Source organism: Ambystoma mexicanum, chromosome 1p, assembly GCF_040938575.1.
Source record: "Ambystoma mexicanum isolate Mex_15411 chromosome 1p, UKY_AmexF1_1, whole genome shotgun sequence".
In the NCBI taxonomy this organism is placed as follows: domain Eukaryota; kingdom Metazoa; phylum Chordata; class Amphibia; order Caudata; family Ambystomatidae; genus Ambystoma; species Ambystoma mexicanum.
In genome coordinates this window covers 313,775,278-313,794,428 of record NC_090921.1, presented here as the reverse complement: position 1 = coordinate 313,794,428, position 19,151 = coordinate 313,775,278, and the positions used below count along the sequence as shown (strand labels likewise).

General features: G+C 42.1%; 1 protein-coding gene across 1 annotated transcript in view; it reads right to left on the bottom strand.

Annotated features, from left to right (window-relative positions):
* Nucleotides 1–2,241: 2,241 nt before the first annotated feature.
* Nucleotides 2,242–19,151, bottom strand: part of LOC138569567 (complement factor D-like) — a 73,732-nt gene continuing 56,822 nt past the window's right edge. Inside the window, exons 3-5 of the mRNA XM_069647649.1 lie at nucleotides 16,334–16,478; nucleotides 11,993–12,250; nucleotides 2,242–2,870 (exon numbers count right to left, since the gene is read on the bottom strand). Of these exons, the coding sequence (XP_069503750.1) occupies nucleotides 2,652–2,870; nucleotides 11,993–12,250; nucleotides 16,334–16,478 (622 nt within the window). The 3' untranslated portion in view covers nucleotides 2,242–2,651. The remainder of the gene's footprint in view (nucleotides 2,871–11,992; nucleotides 12,251–16,333; nucleotides 16,479–19,151) is intronic.

Below are 19,151 nucleotides of genomic sequence, written 5' to 3'. Positions count from 1 at the left end.
GATGGTGCTCCTTGGTTCGGTGGGGGGAGCTGTAGTAAACATTTAAAGGAATGGATGTAAGTAGAGTTATTGACATGGGGGTGGGGCGTTCCAATGCTGCGATGGAAATGAGAAAGGAGAGAAAGGGAGATGAAGCAGAGGGTGGTTCAGAGGCCCGAGAATTTAAGGTGGGTTCTAGCATGGAAGAAAGTAGCACGAATAGTGTTGTCAAGGTAAGGGGGTGTAAGCACATGCATGGATTCAAAGACGAGCAGAAGGAATTTAAAGAGGGGGTGGTTTCTCAATGGGAGTAAACTGATATAGAGACAGCGTTGGGAAGTGTATGAAGAGCAGTGAAGATTGCAGAAGCAATTGGTGGTGTGCATGAGTATTTTATCGGGTGGATAGTAGTAGAGTGGGAGGTCCTGAGGGGTCTGGCAGAGTGGCTGAGGCGAGAAAATGAGCACCACAGGTAGTGTGAGGGTTTTGGCAGAATGGTAGGTGAGGATGGGCTGAATTTTCCTAGTATTCAGTAGCTATAGTAGTTAACAAGTGTGTATGTTGAGGTTAGTGTGAAAAAGGACCCCACGGTTGTGTGGAGGAGGAGAGCATTTTTTGGAATCCACTTTTTTCAGTGCAGAGGCTGATTCTTATTCTGGTACCAATTAATGGGTGACCTCAAAGAGCAGTTTTCACAGAAGATTCCTCATAATATATGGGGATTTCGGTCCTTAGGCGTGGGGTGTGTTAGACTGCTCATTTTAGGAGTTAGCGGTTTTGTTTCAAAAGAACTTGGGGCCACATTTCAGAGAGGATCTATTTCTGATTTTATTGACCTTTAGAAGAAGTGTGTGGTCCCGAGTTATGGGTCACTTGTTGATTTTTCCAAGAAATTAACAGAGTGTTCGAAAGAAAATTAAAAACAAGGAACTTCATCCATAGAGCAATATTATATGGTCTAGTTCGCGGGGTATCCCTGGTTGGTTTCTGGGATATCCCTGGTTAAAAGGTAGTCTACCGGTTTCGATGATTACTATTTCTCATCTTCTTCAGGACCGTGATTCTTTAACTTGTCTCAAAAGAGATCAAGGTTTTAGGAGGAGCACTGGGGTCAACATCCCATCTGCCTTATGGGAAACTCTGGCAGATGCAAAACGGTTGGCCGAGTGGCATAATGTGCAGCTTTTGCAATGCGTCTCATAAGTTCGTGTGACTTCAGGCTGCTTGTGTCAAGCCATGAGGTGCCGTAGTTTGTACTTTGTTTTTTGTTACTTTTTGTACTTTTTGTACTTTGGCTAAAACAAAAAACAAAGTACAAACTACGGCACCTCATGGCTAGACACAAGCAGCCTGAAGTCACACGAACCTATGAGATGCATTCAAAAGCTGCACAGTAAGCCACTCGGCCAACCGTTTTGCATCTGTCAGAGTTTCCCATAAGGCAGATGGGATGTTAACCCCAGTCCTCCTCCTAAAACCTTGATCTATTTTGAGACAAGTTAAAGAATCACGGTCCTGAAGAAGATGAGAAATAGTAATTATCAAAACCTGTCGACCACCTTTTAACCAGGGCTATCCCAGAAACCAACCAGGGATACCCCGTGAACTGGACCATATAACATTGCTCTATGGATGAAGTTCCTTGTTTTTAATTTTCTACGAACTCTGTTTATTTCTTCGAAAAATCACCGAGTCACCCATAACTCGGGGACCACACACTTCTTATGAAGGTCAATCAAATCAGAAATAGCTCCTCTTTGAAATGTGGCCCCAAGTTCTTTTGAAACAAAACCGTTGACTCCTAAAATAAGCAGTCTAAAACACCCCACGCCTAAGGACAGAAATCCCAATATATTATGAGGAATCTTCTGTGAAAACTGCTCTTTGAGGTCACCCATTAATTGGTACCAGAATAAGAATCAGCCTCCGCACTGAAAAAAGTGGATTCCAAAAAGTGTTCATGTGTGTTAAATACATTGTCCTAAGTAACACTTTGGATAAAACTTTGAAGTATAATTCATCGTCTCCCTGAATGTGATCGAGAAGGAGAGCATGACAGGGCGGAAAGGCGGAGGGAGTTGAGGGCAGGATGGTGGATTACCTTTGCCTTAATGAGTTAAATACATGCTTAATTCACACAGAAAGTAATATTAGGCACTAACGTGTATGTACACTTGTCCCTCTTCACTTTTCTCTCAATGTTGCCCCTTTCTCCTTGCAGTGATCTGCCACATGCTTCTCTCTTAGAAAAGGAGACTGAAGAAATGCTGCAAAAGTTTATTATTAAAATAAAAGTGGAAAGCATGAGTAAATGTGCAAATGAACAGAAAGGAAGTATCGTATAACCATGTGTGTTGTACAGCACGCCACATGCACATGCTATGAATGTGGACATAACACAAATACAAATATTACTGACAGGGGTTTGAGAGGGAACCAGGCAAGGTTGAGAATGGTTCATAGTGTGCAAAGAAGAGGTTGCGTTGCGTAGCTGGGGCCATCGGAAGGTAGCTTTGGAGGATGTGAATGGTCGGGTCCTGGACATGGTATGATCTTCCGAGTGGGACACTGCAAGATGGTCGGGTCCTGGACATGGTATGATCTGCCGAGTGGGACACTGCAAGATGGTCGGGTCCTGGACATGGTATGATCTGCCGAGTGGGACACTGCAACTAGACTGACCCAGGTGCTTCTTTAGCAGGGCTCTCGGCTGCGACAAGAGCACTCTCCTCCTCTTTTTTGGATTCCTCTAGGACTGCATCAATCCAGGAGGTGTACGCCGAGATCCTGGTGTATATGCCTGGCTTCTTTGAATTTCCACACTTTCGATTTCCATAAGAGACAATCCCCACTGCCTTTTCCCCACAAATCAGTGGTCCGCCAGAGTCTCCCTGAGGAAGAAAAAAATGGGAAGATGTTAACACCAAAGGCCACGGAGTTGAGTTGTGAACGGAACACCAGGCATTTGAAAGTGTAGGAGAAGTTGAACAAAGCTGTCAGCCAGACATGTAGTGCAACATACAACTGGCATGCCTAGACATATGGCCTGCAGTGTTGCCTAGCATTCGGCACATCCCAAATGTAAACATCTCGAAAGCTTCTCTATTCAGATCCCTTCAAACACCTGAATGTCTTTAGTTATTTGTAGGTTGAATTCCAACCTGTCAAATGGAATTCCAAATGTCTGTTGATTCGTATATCGCATTGCAGATAAATACTCTAAGGAATGGGGCGTTATCAATTCTGAATGGTCATATAGAAACACCTGCCGAAAAAAGAGATGTACAATTTTGCTAAATATAAATCATCCCACCTCTGGGTGTATCCCTGTTCGCCCCTCCCCCCCCCCCCTGCACTGTTCAATTCAATCACCCCAGTCTGATAAAGCTTCCAGGAATATCCTTGCTCCCAGGCATAAGGACGGATGTCAACAACCTGTGCAGTATCAACCAGTCTCCACCTTTCTCTCTTATAGAAGGGAATCTGGTCTACATAGAAATTGGGAAATCAACCAATAAGCCATTGCCTCCGTAAGACCGGTCGGACTGGGACAATTCTCCAAACTATGTGCTGAAGTAACTTATGGTTATATCCTCAGGCGTGTTTAGAACAATTATGTATCACCTTTTTGACAGGCACTAGACCTCTACCATGTTCAAGACCAGTTTCTTTCATTGGAATATTTTGGAAACTAAGCAACTTTCATAATGGTACACTACAAGATTGTTTCATTGTCGGAAGCAACTCCTTTCATCCTTTCCTGAGATTTATTATGGAAATAAATACTCAGGATTGGTTTCTATGGCACTAATCATATGCCCTGAACTGCTTCATATGGCTACTGGGCTCACCTTAAGAATGGGCAGAGGACGCTCACTCTAGAGATTCAGTAGTACAATGTTTTTAAATCGGGGTGTGCGCTCGCTCCTCTCATGTTTCATTTGTTATTTCATTGGTGCCCACCACACTTCACAAGTGGTTTAAATCATTGAAAGCCCTCCCGGTATGCTGATGAGCTAGTTCTGCTTTATCTAATTCCCAAGGGTCTCCAATCACAACTGTAATTGATGTCAAATTAGAGGAACAAGAACCATCTAGTAATTCATATAAAACTATAGTCATGGTTTTTGGCTTTTGCAAATGTGCAATTGGTACCACATTGGAGGAGCTGAATGTCTACACATACTTGACATATGATATAATTCCAACCACAGGAAGATTGTCACATGTGTACAAAATGATATCGAACTCCTGGCCACCATCGCATTGTTAAGTACTCTTGATATGATAGACAGTGAAATAACTTTGCAACCTTACGTTTTTTTATTTAATAAAAAGGCAGAAGGTACCCCTAATGCTTCACAACTGTGGGGCTGGGAAAATTAAAACTCCATTGAATATGCAAGAAGATAAAATAACATTTTGTTTCAAGTCTTCTCACAATCGCCTTCAATTATTCTTTAAGAAGCAAATTGTGGTTAGGATTTACTTTCAAACTGACCACCATGTGCTTTTTGATATTTGTCACATATCTGTGCATATGTAGTAGTGAGCTTCTCTGTCAGTAGCAGCTTGTGAGGAGAAAAATGCCAGATCATTTTAGAAAAGTATATGAATTTACATTATACATGAATCCTTGGTCTGCGTGCGGAAAGAAAGTTGCACTCAAACTTTGCAAATCTTGTGAATATAAATGTGAACGTTGCTTAAAGATATGCATAATAGGGACTCGATTGTTCACTGATTCTAAATTCCTGGTTCAAGTGACAATAACTGACATTTAAAAAAAAATCTATTCATATGCAGGGAGGAACAACGATCTTTTGATTGCAAAAGAAAGTACAATAGATAAGATGTCACACTTGATGGGAAACAGTGAGCTACCTACAATGGGATGAGTGACATCCTGACCAGCCTGTGGTGGGGGGTAAATGGGAGAGTCAACCAGGACAATACCTGGGTGGACGTACATAGATTAAGGACAATCAACAATAGACATGTTTAAAAGCAGGTAGGTGGCACGGCTAGGGATATGACCATGATGGAAGAAGTGTTAGAGTGGAGTGGAGGCAGAGAAAGAGAGGGTCAGAAGTAGGTTAGAGGTGAAGGAAAAATGTTAGTGCAAAGGCAGATGAGAGGTAGGTTAATAGGATAATGTGGAGTCAAGGAGGTAGGCTTTCAATTTGGCTTTGAACAAACCGGCGTGAACTGTTTCTCAGATGTCCGTGGGAAGAGAAATCCATTCAGGCGGAGCAATAATAGAGAATGAGCGGAAGCACAGGGAGAGCGAGGTGCCACAAGGGTAGTCAAGGAGGCTGATCAGAGATTACGAGAAGGCTTGTAGAGTTGTATAGAGGAGTATAGATACGGTGGTGCTTAACCATGGATAGATTTGTGAACCAGGAGATGAAATTTAAACCTGCCCTGTTGTTCATCATCAGCCATCCAGCCTGGTTACGGTAAGGGGAAGCAAGTGTGAAGTGAGGGAGATCAAAGAGAGTCCTGGTAGCAAAGTTAATGATCTTGTCAAGAAGACATAAAGCATAGTTGGGGAGACCAAAGAGGTTGCTGGAACAGTAATACCATTCAGAGAAGACAAGGGTGGTTAAGAGATGCTTGGCGGTGTTAAAACGAAGGAGTGCCTGATTTTCATAATATTTAGGTGGTTGAGGCAATCCACCACTGCAGATTGGGAGATGAAAGTAGAGAATGTGTGAGAAGAGTCATAGATGACGGTGAGGATTATAGCTGAAGAGGAGAAGGTGAGATGGGGACTGGATAGGGGTGGGAGGAGATGAAGAGAGTATTTGGCAGGGAAGAAGAGCACCGCTGTTTTAGAAGAGTTTTACATCTGAGTGTGTGAAGCCATGCAAGAATTAATGGCAAGGAGACAGTTTGAAATTTTGATGGAGAGATTAGAGGAGAGCTCTAGAAAAGAAGAGAAGATTTGGGTGTTGTCCATGAATAGTTGGTGAGAGAACCCAAATGAGGAGATGTATGCCCCAAGAGCAGAGGTGTAGAGTGTAAAGAGGAGAGGGCCCAATGTTGAGCCTTGTGGAACACCGACAGTTAGAGGAGTGAGTTGAGAGGCATTGTTCCAGGAGACAGAGAATTGGCGAGGTGCTAGGTAGGATTCAATCCAGGCAAGGGCTCGATTGTGAACCCAAAAAAAGATAGAGTGTGAAGAATGTTCAACAGTGTCAAAGGCAGCAGACAGGCCAAGGAGAATTAGGATAGAGGATAGGTTGGAATGCTTAGCAGAGGCCATGAGTTGGAGACATTCATGAGAGTAGTTCCGTGGAGTGACAGGAGTGGATACCTGCGTGTAGGGGGTCTCAAAGTTTGTGGATGTCTAGGAAATTGCTAAGATGGTTGAATTAAACCCTTTACAGCACTTTACATTACTTCAGTAGGAGATATACACAATGTTCGCTGGCAGGTTCAGGTCAGCCCTTGCTTTTTCAGGGGAGGGATGAGAGTGGCCTTCTTGAAACAAGTCGAAGGATAAGTTGAAAAGTACAGTGAGAGGCTACTAACGGGGCAATAGGTGTGAGTAGATGAGGAGCAAAGGGTCTGATGTTGCAAATGAAGGGTTAGAATGCAAAAGGTGGTTATGTCACGCGGAACCATACAAATATTTTTAATCCATTATATATATTTGACTTCGAGTGGTTGATTGGAAGGTAGGCTAGGTCAGAAAAGCAAGAAAACCAACATGCATTCAGTTTTGATTTGACATAATAGACATAAATAACCATGTACCAAAATATCCACAGTAAAATGCATACAAAACATCAGACAAACGAGGGGTTAGCCTTCATCAGTAGAGATAGGAGTTTGTCAGTATTAGTGTGACAAAAGTGGGAGATAGAGGCAACGGATGCTGGTAGAGTAGGCAGAGTTTAGAATGTAGGAGGAGGGAGTGTTAGGTAGTCTCTAATGATGGACATTTTTGCAGCAAACTATTCAGCTAGGTGATTAGATGTGAGAGTGGGATTGATGGTCATAGGTTTAGTAGAAGTGAGGGGCATGTTTTACAGCTTATATACTTGTAACTCCTCTGCTGGGAAATCCTCTGTTTTCTACGCATATTCCTTCATTAGTTCAAATAAGCAACGACCATTTGATTTAGAATTCAACCATGTGTTTGATTGGTGTTGCCTAACTGTTTACATACATACTATATTGCATTGATGAGTTTCCAAATTAGTGCATCTGTGAACAGGTACACTGGTATCTTGAAACACTGAGGAAGTGAGAGCCACTTTCTTGTAAACATTGGAGATAAATGTTCTTTTGGAATCCTCTTGAAGAAGCTGCCATGGCGGGGTGAAACATGAGTCGAGGTTCTCTTTTGACTTATAAAAAATAGATTTGCAAACTCAAAGATGTAATGCATTTATGTATGTAGACAATTGGGCAACATCAATAAAATACATGGTTGTTTGCTAAATTAAATTAATGTTCGTCTCATTTTAAGTAATCAAGGAATAGTGCTAAAAGCAACCTTATGTACACAAACGTGTTTAGTTGATTGAATCAACTATATAGGACAAAAGATCAGGAGGAAATGCAAAGAAAATGTATTAGTACATATATTAGATTTGATTAAGTGAACCTCTGGCACCAGTATTTGCTGCAGCTATTATTCCCATCAATACATTGTGAGTCATCCAAGGCTTGCCTTTGTGTAACTTCAAAATGTTACCGTCTAGGACTAGGTAAAGGGTTTGGGAGAGGTCAAAGAGTATGCATTGTGAAGTGAATGTTTGGCAAATTTGTCAGTCAGATTTTATTTTGTTTAAAGCTCAGTTTATGAAATATTTTAACAAAACTATAGATTATTTAAAACTAAAATACAAGAAGCTGGATTGTTTTAACTGTGATCCGGAAATTACAATGTATTATGTAATTTGGTGAGGATGCTTTAATTGTGGCTTAAATTAATGGAAATGCGAGTGTAATGAATTAGGCTGAGGAACTTCTAATACCTGTTGAGGAGGGTGTTACATGAATTTGTAATATGAACATTTGGTAATTTATCTGCAAATTCTAGGCTTTTGCAAAGTTTTGTGAAAACTAAAAAGATAATTGAAATTGGGAATATTTTCTTTTACTTTTGAAGTCTCATTACAATTCTAAAGAAACATTTATCTGCCTGGAAAGAAACTTCCTGTTCACAGATTTAACAAAGAGTTCTCTCTGGGGTATCTGTCCAATCATGAGAACCTGTGACTAGAAACTTAGAGCCCCTTACTGTGATTGAACTCCTGTATATCCCCGGATTAACGTGTCCTGCCAGCAGTGCCTTAGTCACTGTTCCCTTGAACCTGTTGATTGCTATGTTCGTTTCTTGGGCATAATATATGTCAAGTTGTCTAATCACGTGTTTGTGTTCATGCGTGTCTTCTGCTTCTGCTGTTGATAATGTTGGGAGGTCATTGTACTCGAAATGTCTTTCTGGAACATGGGAATGAAGCCGTAGAGATATTTTCTGTTTTCTTAAGTTATCATGCACCACAGCTTTTAGATAACTTTTCCATTATTGCTTCCATGCTAACCATGAAATGGAATGCTGTTCTCTAAAAGCTGTGGGTAAAATAATCTCTGGAGGCTGGACTCTTATGGAATGGATTTCTTTTTATTTCAGAGGCTTTTCCTTCTCGTCTTTATTTCCACTTTTGTGTTATGATTTCATTTATTCTGAAATCCATTTGTGTTGATTTCCTTGGTATGTTGGTAATCTGTATCATGGTACCTTCCGTTTGTGATTGTTTACTTGGTTACTAAGGTAACCTGTCTTCCTGTGCCTTCCTTCTGTGCCCCTTTCTCTATGGTGTAAGGTCCTTTTTTTCCAATATGATGAGTTTGCGTGTATCTCGCTGTGCTACAACGTGCAGGGCCTAATCACATCCCGGTCCACTCTAACAAGCAATACCTCCTCAATCACTCCCACTGGAACGGCTGCTCCCGGCATGCTACGTGCTTCATTTCTTACAGCTGCACGTTACCGCCCTTGTGCTCCGATGCAGGATACAGGGATCACTGACTTTGGTCCAGACAGCCTCTATGCACACCATAAATTATGTAGATACTTAAGTGCTTCCACTTACAGTCATCTCCATATGACACATCTGCTTGTGGCATGGGTTTGTCACTCGTCGCAGGACCCCCTCATTGCTAAATTAGTTTAAGAACAATGCTCTGGATGCAGAAATTGTGAGTCTAGTATCTTTATTTGTGCTCACAAGTACCTGGGATGAGCACCAGCCTCCTTGACACTTCTTTGTCGACCATTCAACCTTCACTCCCAGAACCCACCCAAGTTCGATAGTCAGCATGTTCCACATTCCAGGCCTCCATGGAATGTAGGAATGCTGACACATGATACAACAGCTTACAAAGTGGTAGGTCTCTCAAGTACTTATGCACCCACGTGAAATCGCCATAGATTCCAAAATCCGACTGGTACAACTCAAAATATTGCACCGGGTCTACTATCCCTGAGTTGCCCTGTTCGGCTGGAGGCAGGCCTCTGATCCCAACTGTTTGAGATGCCGGGTGGAGGAGGGCACCTTCTTCCATCTGCTCTGGGAATGCCCCCAGATAAAAACCTTCTGGACGCAATTCTGTCAAAGACTGACGAGGTTCCTGGGTCGCACAGTGGCATTGGAACCTGCAAAGCTGTTATTAGGGGTCCCAGATGAAAATTACTCAAATAAGTGGGAGGGTATCTTCCTATTTACCTCAGTGGGTTTGATAAAGCGAGATATTGCACAGAAATGGGGAGCCCCGGACTGTCCGACCCTGGCCCAATGGTCTGCCGAAATGGACACTTGTGCAGCGAAGGAACACAGAATATCTACTGCACGAGGGTGCCCAGCCAAGGCCACCAAGATCTGGGGAAAGTGGCATGAGGTTGCGAACTGAGAACCAGTGCTAAGAAGCGGGAGGGTGATTGGGAGAGTATTCAGTAATATAGCATTTGGTCACACAGTTGCAAAGACAAGTACAAAGCGGCACGACAAGTATGCCTGACTGAGGCGTTGAGGGGGTTGTGGGGGGGTGGGGTTGTTTGTATGTTGTAACATTATTATTAAAAACAATAAAATGTGATATTAAAAAAACATAGGCTTATGCACAATTAACACTAAGGAACTGAGTAGTTGAACCATGGTTTTTGGGCACTCACCAGCTTATCACAAGCTGAGCATTGCGTTTACATTTCTGTTCAGGCCATCTTAACACAAATTCTTTGTCAAAGTGGCCCGAGGGAATTTATAACAGCTAAAACGGATTTTTTGTCAGATTACCACTGGTTATAATCCAGTAAAGATTCCAGGGCCCCACCAGATTTTGGGAATACCACGTATGGGGGATGAGGAAATTAAAATTCTGCCAGCTGTAATATTGTTGACGGTATCCAGTATTTTTTTCGAAAACTTATTTTCGAAACACCATTTTGTCGAAAACATTTTGCTGAATTTTTGTTTTTTCAAATGTATTATTTTTTATTTTATGGTTTTTATTGTTTCGTAAATTAAAAAACTGTTCAAGAAAAAGGGGGTTTGGGGGGAACCCCATTTCAAAAATAAAATAAAAAAAAAACATTAAAAAAAATAATTTGGCAAAATTGTGTCGAGAAAATGGCATTCGAAAATATGCCATTCGAAAAAATCACTATAAACCATTGTTGACATTATGTACAAATATTTTTACTATTTCCATTCTCATCTAAAGGATGACACTTTGCAGCTGTATGTTACGGATATAAGGGGTTCCACCATGGCAGGCGGTGAATGACAACAGTGAAGATTTACCGGGTGGGGAGCAGTCAAGCTAAATCCCCAACACCCTATAGTATAATGTGCGTATATCTTTGATCAGGGGTGGTCGCGCTTTCTGGCACATGGGAGTCTGGCTTATTGTGGGCTTGGTGAAAATAATGCACGGGAGACAAGAGAATAAATTCCCATTGACTTACTCCCTACACCCCAAATGGCCACGTACGTGTGGGATGCATATGCAGGAAAGTTGGGTGGATAACTGGGAACTCGTGGGTGAGTGTGCATTTGAACTGTGCCTTCACTGGGAGCAGTGATATGGACCCTGACTGCGTAGAAGTACTTGGTGCCTCATAGGAGCTTTCGGGGATGACTACAGTGGCGTGGGAGGCTGGATTATTCTTGAGCTGAGGCTGGGCTCTTCTGGGAGCCACTTAAATTCTTTACCCTATTCACCCCTCTCTTGCAGGCCTGCAGTCGCTTTCACCTGTTAAGTGGGCAGCAGGGTGAATCTAGGTCCCACAGGGGTGTCGAGTCAGCTTGCTATAGCGGATAAAGGGGGTGACGTTTTGATATTTCGGAGATGAGGAAGGTATACTTTTTGGTGAGGAAGAAATTACGCCTGAGTGGGGTTGAATGCAGGGACCAAGACATTTCAGCGAGTGGGGTTAGTTGTGTTTTGGAATAGTAGTGTCTAATGGAGAAGAGAAACAGCATGGGAGTATTTTCAAGGCACTCTGAGGTCCTTTAGAGTAATGGAATGGGGGTCGCAGACAGGTCAAAACCAGAAACCATGGTACTGGAAGGGAATCATAGCGCAGTGGATTGGAACGCTGTGAGGCAGTCCACCATTACACCATTGCCACTTTACTTTCTAAATACAGCTGCAGCTTATGAGGTTATTGGGTTATTGAGACTCTGAACTGTATTTCTCTATTAATGTCCTGACCCAGTGACTAAGACCAGTGAGAGTCCTTGGTCGGATGTTGATTGGTACATCTGGGATTTCCCAATAGGACAGAATGACTGAAAGCCGGTTATATGCTAGACCATGGTTTTGCACCCTGTGTCACTCGAGATATTTTGCAATACAACTCCCGTGATCTCTCACAATTGTCTATACTGTATAGACCCCGCTGTAAGTAAACATTATATATTGGGTTATAACTCCCATACTGTGCTGACCAGGGATTTCCCCTCTTAAACGGGCGGCTATGAAGCCACCTTACCTCACAGGAATCCTTCCTCCGGGCTCCAGCGCATAGCATGTTCTTGGTGAGCTCGTTGGCGTATTGGTCCCTTCGGTTGCAAGTTTCACGGGCGATCACTGGCACCTGAACCTCATTTAACTTGTCGGGTCTTCTTCCCGTCAAACTAATCATGCCCCACCCAGCCACACGGCACATGGTATCCGGCTGCACATCAGTGTCTTCTCGCTCGTAGGGGAACACGTTCACAGCTGGGCCCAACGTGGCTGTCTCATTTAGCTGTTGAGGTAATAATAATACAGGGGATCAGTGGGATAAGAGGTCGAAACAGTGCCACAGAGCCAGCCAACAAGTGAAGACTCAAACCTCCACCCACCTCCAAACAGTGCATGCAGAGTGGTCTAGTGGTTATTGTATGCATGCTTATTCACTCACTCAGGGTGTGGTTGTCTAGCAGGGCACTATAACTCTTCCTCTGAAACATTTCACTTCTCTCTTAAGGAGGGCTTACCCCCACCTTTTTTTCTGCATTCTTTACGAATAGCAGACCCTTCCCTTTTGGTGGTCAGCCTCCCAGCATCTGATTGATTGGTTCTTTGTTGAATATTTAAATTTGCATAACGCAAAATTCTCCAAAGGCCTTCAGGGCACGGTTCACTTAACTACGTAGTGAAATATGAGAGATTTTGGAACTGATCAAAGGAGGTGTGACGAATCAACATACGGGGCACTAGTGGTCCAGGGATGAATATCGTTTTCTAAACCATCAATCAGCCCCACACCTCTAGTACACCAGAAGCGATCAGAACAGATTGGAACACAAGTCAATTATAAACCTCCTTGTCCAATTTTGGTAACATGGATGGAACGCAGGTCTTATCTCCGCAAGGTCGTGGATCGTTGATTAGTTGCAACACAGCGATAATACAATTAAAAGTGCCTGTCCAGTCAAGGTTGTATAAAAATATCTATTTTATAATTATTACAACAGACACTTCTAGCACACTGCAAAATACAACCCACCCTGTAAAGGAACACAGAGGACAGTTTCACGAAGGAAAGGGATGCACTCTGGATTCCTGTCAAATCTGCATCAGTTTTTCACGTGGTCAAGACCAGGCGGATTTCATAGGAATCCAATAGTAAACGCTACATGCAATGTGTATTTGCAGGCAGCGTTTATTTTTTTCACAAGAGGAAGGGGAGAATGAAAGAATAAAATCGAGTTCAGCACATTTTTACTCTCTCCTTTTTCGCTCCATCTCGAGAAGGTTTAAAATTGCATGCCTGGGATCCCACAGCACATACGTGCTAATGCTGGTGATCTGCTACAGGCAATTTAAAAATGATGCTGCATGTCTTTATAAGCATTTGTCTATGAATAGACATGAGTACATATCCACTCAAGAGAGTGCCAACACATGAGTTGCGCAATAAACACACTTTATCAAGGCATGATATGATATGATAGGTTATTTATAACGCACTTAATACCCAGAGGTTTCTAAGCGCGGACCCGGGGATAGAACCTGTGGTGGTTCGTGTCGTCTTGCTTCCAAGGCGAGCACGTTGCCCCTGGGCTATCCTCCCGAGACTGATTTATTGTGTAGTACAGAAAGGTGAAGGTGTAAGGGTGTGATGACGTACATGAATCAGAATGTGGAGGGAGGTGAACATGCAACAGAACATGGAAAGGTAACAGAACAAACAATTACATTATTATAAAAGCATATTAAATACCAAGTTAATGTAAAGAAAATAGCATATGCACAAGATTAGAAGAGTTCAGAAGAAGAGCAACTCATTGTGGTGAGGAATCCATCTTAAACACCAGAATTAAATGACAAGACAGAGGAGGAATGCAGAGCGGAGACCTAATCTCACTGTCTCCGTGCTGCCTGAAAATGGGCAGAGTCTTAAATGGATGCATGAAAGTAATACACCTTCCTTTTACGCATCTATTTAATGCATCACCACTTCTGACTGTATGCATCTCTGTATATTGCCTTACTTTTCTGTACTGTATATTATGTCACTGTTACTGAAGATATGCACCAGATGCCTCCGGGCCAGGAGCGCTATACAAATAAATAAACTTAACTAAACTTAAAATAAGGGTGTAAATGTCACAACTAGTGACCCCTCCCAGATGCTCATTTATGGGTATTATGCTCTGGCATTTCTTCCACGAGATGCCGGATGAGAACCTAATTATATCCAGCACTAAGGACTGCTTGGAAACCCACATTCAGGTCTCCTAGTAAGGTACGTACCATGCCTTTTTACGCATGAAAATGTTGTAAATATGACAACATTATTATTTTCCTGTGTACATTTACACACAAGTTTAGAGCAGAGGGCAATGCAAAGGTCAGGTTACGTGACAGAAACAGGAACACTTTTTTGTATTTTTAACTACATTGATGTAAATGCAAGCCATGGAGAAAAGCCTCTGAAACAGAATGTATTTCTCTGAAGCCTTTCAAAAACAGAAACTGCACACACTGATAAAAGAAATGGTTTCTTCCGTTTAGCTTCTGCTGTGTTGTGTGTATATACTCATGGAGCAAACAGAAGCACTGTGCATATTTATTTTCCTATCATTTTAGGATTGTATAATTAATAAGATGTAAAACTAAGTTGCAATAGAGAATTGTGTTTTTCAGAGATCCTGTGCTGTGTGCATAATCATGCAGAGGCAGATCATTTTTAAACTTATAATTTAATTTACACTCTAATTATAAAAACAGTGTGTAAAATGAGTATGCACGTTCTAGTTTACATCCATTCAACCTTGCTGTCAATGGGGTACATTACTATAAATGGTCAGTGGCAGCAGAGTCTTTGCTCAAGTGTAGGCGTATGCCATTACACCAATCACTCCTGTTATAGCCTCTGAAATCTTCAAGACTACAATTAAAACATCCAAAACATGACTCTGCAGGAAGTGCAAGCGCTGTTCAAAAACAAATAAAAGTTACATTTGTAATTGAAATAGAAATTCAGCAAAACCTGTCTCTGTGATAATCCAGATAGGTATTTAACTTTATGTAGCGCTTCATACATGGTTTGTCCAACGTCTAGGCACTGTGATTATTATACCTCAGTCGATACGCAGTTTAGTGATCTCTGAAAGATGTAAGGCAATAAGATAGCTAAGCCGGTTGAGGACTCGTTGCTGTGATCTGTGTGAGATCTGTAGGTTTCTGGTTCGAATCCCGGCAAGTCCAACTTAGTCTTTCATCCTTTCGAGGTTGATAAAGGAGTACCAACTTCGGTTTGGTGATAATTGTGATAAATATGTTCTATGTACAGAGCTTTGCCAAAAGCACTATATAAATAACAATTTGACCATGTGATTGGGTATAGAATTTAGCATGGAGTCCTTGCCTCTCTGCACTGTTGTAGCATAACATTGTCATACCATTAGGTGGTATTAGTCCCAGGAAATGAGAACTTTCATTAAACATCGAAAGAAAATTCTGCTATCGAACCTCAAAACACGAAATACAATTCATGTTTGCGTTGCTATTCAATTGACTAGGTTTTTGTGTTTTCAACATTTAAATATATACAGGAGAGATCAAATGGCCAGACCTTAGAGAAATAATGAAAGGTGTATTCTGTCACAATGCAGAAAGCTGCCGCATGGTAATGATTGCCATACAGTGTTTGCACATGTCGGCTGGATGTCTCATACATTTTACTCTCTTGCAAAGGAAACAAAGTCATTTTTACTCTCTTGAAATCACATTTACTCTCGAAGTAGAAAAATAGGGAGTAAAATACTCCCACCTCAAAAGCGTATCTGGAGCACTGGGCCCTACCACCTACCACTCCTTTGGATGAGTGTCAGGGTTCTGGATATGTGGTCAGCCAAGCAAGGTACAACATGTGCTGTTCAATGAAATCCTGATGTGTTCATGCATGTAGGCTGCAGGTACCCCAGTCCTGGCTGCTGATATGATCCTAAGTGTTGGATTGTAGGTACATGGGAGATGCCTCAGTATTACTCAGTTTGTCTTCCTCGGGAGAGCGCCTTCTTCAGCTGTGTCAGAGCGAGGAGTCACAGTGATAAACAAAGGTATTGTACACAAATCCTGTTATATAGAACATGGGTGCTGGATGCACATGCAGTCTCTGATCCTGCAGACTGTACCATTCAATCACTCAGCATCATACCAGCAGTCAGCACTTGGTACTTCCAGCCTACATGCATCAACACATCAGGATTGGCATCTGCCTCCGATTCGTTCCCACTAACAGCCAATCCCAACTCTCGCTCTTTTCTTGCAGGCTTCCAGCACTACAACAAACAGGGCCGCCAGTGCGCTATTCAAGACCACCTTGTATTACACTTACCTGGAGGAGCAGGATGTCATTATGGTTGTTGGAAGTCGTGTAGTTGGGGTGGGCAACCTGTTTCTGGATCTGAAAGTATTGTTTATGAGGTTCTGGCTCTGTTAAGGAGTGAGCTCCCAGGAGAATGCGGAGTGTTGAATAATTACTGGCCAAGAAAATGGAGAAAGGGTCAGTGAGTTGAGAAAAAACCATGAGGAGTTTCAAATTTCACTCCGTTTTTGCACTCTTCTAACAAGTATCACTCATCAATACTCTCAGACGTATTACACAGGTGTTACTGGCATTACACAGAGGGCCTTGGACTCATCACCTGAGTATCAGTCACCCATAGCAGCCATAACAGTGATCGCAGTCACATAAACTAAGGGCCACTCACGCCTCATTGACTACCTCTGACACTCCAACTTTCACTCATCCCGGAACAATAAGTTCAAATAAGTTCAGATACATCACCTACGTCACTCACATCACTTCATTGGCTTCAGAACATCGACTGAGTTTCACGGAATCGCGTTGTTTCATCCCCAGGAGTTGTTTCGATTTCATTTTTAATTAAAAAATTAGATCGAAAGAACAAATCAAAATAAAGAGGGGGTAAGGGAGCTAAATGGGGTGGGGAGAGGGTTGTGGTAGGGTTATTAATACAGAGAAGCGGTTTGTCCCCCCAACCCCTCAAATATCAAAAAAAATGTTTTTTTTAAAAATCAATGCATTTTTTAAATTAATTTTGTTCAAAAAAATGATTTCTGAATAACTCATATGGGTAAAACGACAAGGAACCCAGTTTCCTTTACCTTTGTCAATGGCCTCAGAATAAACAACTGTCATGTGCGGTTCATGGATGACCTACGATAAATAAACCTGTGCCTCATAGATGGCCATGGAACGGACAAATAAAGGTAGTGTCAATCACTGGACATCAATGATTACAGATGCTTCAGTGGAGTCCGACTCGTTCCATATTTTCCTTCTCCTGTTATGTGCTCCTATCATTGATTCTCTTGTTCTAAGCACTATTGATTATTGTAATTCCCTTTTTCTAGCTCAGCCTCTGTATCTAATTCGCCACCTACAACTTCTCCAAAATCCTGCGGCAAGAGCTGCCACTGGCTCCCCGTTTGGGTCTCATATTTCCCCTGTCCTCTGTTCTTTGCACTGGGCTTCCTATTCCAAAGCGCATTGAAGTGAAATCTCTGTGCATAGTCCATCGTGCCTTTCATGGGCAGGGCACAGAATACCAGCAATCTAGGTTTCGGGCATATACTTCTGGGCAGGCAATACGCTCTCAGGAAGCTTTCTTTATTCCAGGCACCTGTTTTAGACTATCAAGGACTCGAGGCCGAGCTTTCTCAGTGACTGCCGCCAAGCTTAGGAACTCACTACCTCTTTCCCTTAGAGCCACTGAGAACCACCTTGTGTGTGGACGCTTTCTAAAAAATGACCTATTTTAATTGGTCATGTTTGTCCTGTCCCTTTTACTAGGTTTAACACCAAGATGTCTCTGGGTGGACGTTGCGCTTTACAAATACTGATAACATAACATTAATGGTATAATACACTTCAAAGTGTCTCACTCATTCTTCAGGCCTCACAAGTTGAATGAAGTCATTGCAGTCCCAATTACAGACCCACACACTGCAATGGAACCTCACTCATTCTGCATATGTGGACTCATACCCTTAAGTGGAGTCTCAGTCATTCCACCTTACTGACCTCAGACTTTAAAGCAGCTTTGCTCATTGCTACCTCACTATGCTCACACATTTAATGGCGTCTCACTTGGTGACTCTACAACACGACTCAATGGAGTCTCATTCATCGCCTTTGCAATGGAGTTGTGGAAGATATGGTAAGGCGTTTACCACTGAAATGTGGTCTAATGTGACCATATTATAAGAACTTTGCTAGAGGTGTCGGAGGTCATATACGACCTTCAGAACAGATGTGTGATGACATAGGGGCTCCATCACCCAGACTATCACAAGTGCGTAAGGATATTATACGGTCTACAGGGCATTACAGATGTGTGAGGTTATTGTACAGACTTTGCTACGGGTGCGGATATTCTATGCACCTTGTTACAGGTGCCTAGACTATAGAAAGCTACAGTCTCCATATGGTTTGATCTTTCCCAGCTGCTATCCTGTTGGGAGATAGAGAATTGTTCCCGTGCAAGAAAATAAAGTCCGGAACGACTACAGTGCCGAGGATTTATGACAAATTGACTAGATTGGGCAACACCATAACCAAATGCTGTGGCATTTAGAAGTGGAAATGCAGAATGGTATACACATTGGATGTTGTTATTATTAACGTTATTAATAATATCATTATTATACGACCTTCAGTAGAGCATGAAAATATATTGAAAGTCCTTAACTACTGAAGATCCAGACCTTTATCATTCGAAAGTCCTTTAATCGACGACCATTACGTCGGGTAATAAAAACATCTATTATTAGAGCAATCAGAAGTGGGAGGAGCCTGACATTATTTTTTATGATAAATGTGGGAGAATAGTATATGGCCTCAGCTACAGGTGTTAGGAATTCAAAATGGCAGGCCCTTTATTCAAGATTTGCTAGGATATTACAGGCACGTCACAGCAGGAGGATATAAGACCTACTTTACAGGTGAGTGAAGATCTTATAGGACCTTTGTGACACCGTAGAAGGAATTTATTATATCTGCATCACACATTTGTGAAGATTCTATAGGGCCTTCTTCGCAGGTGTGGAAGGAAATTCTTACATGTGGTTAACCAAGGTGGGAGGATATTAGAAGGCCATTGCTACGGTCGTGTATTTGGAAAATTGAA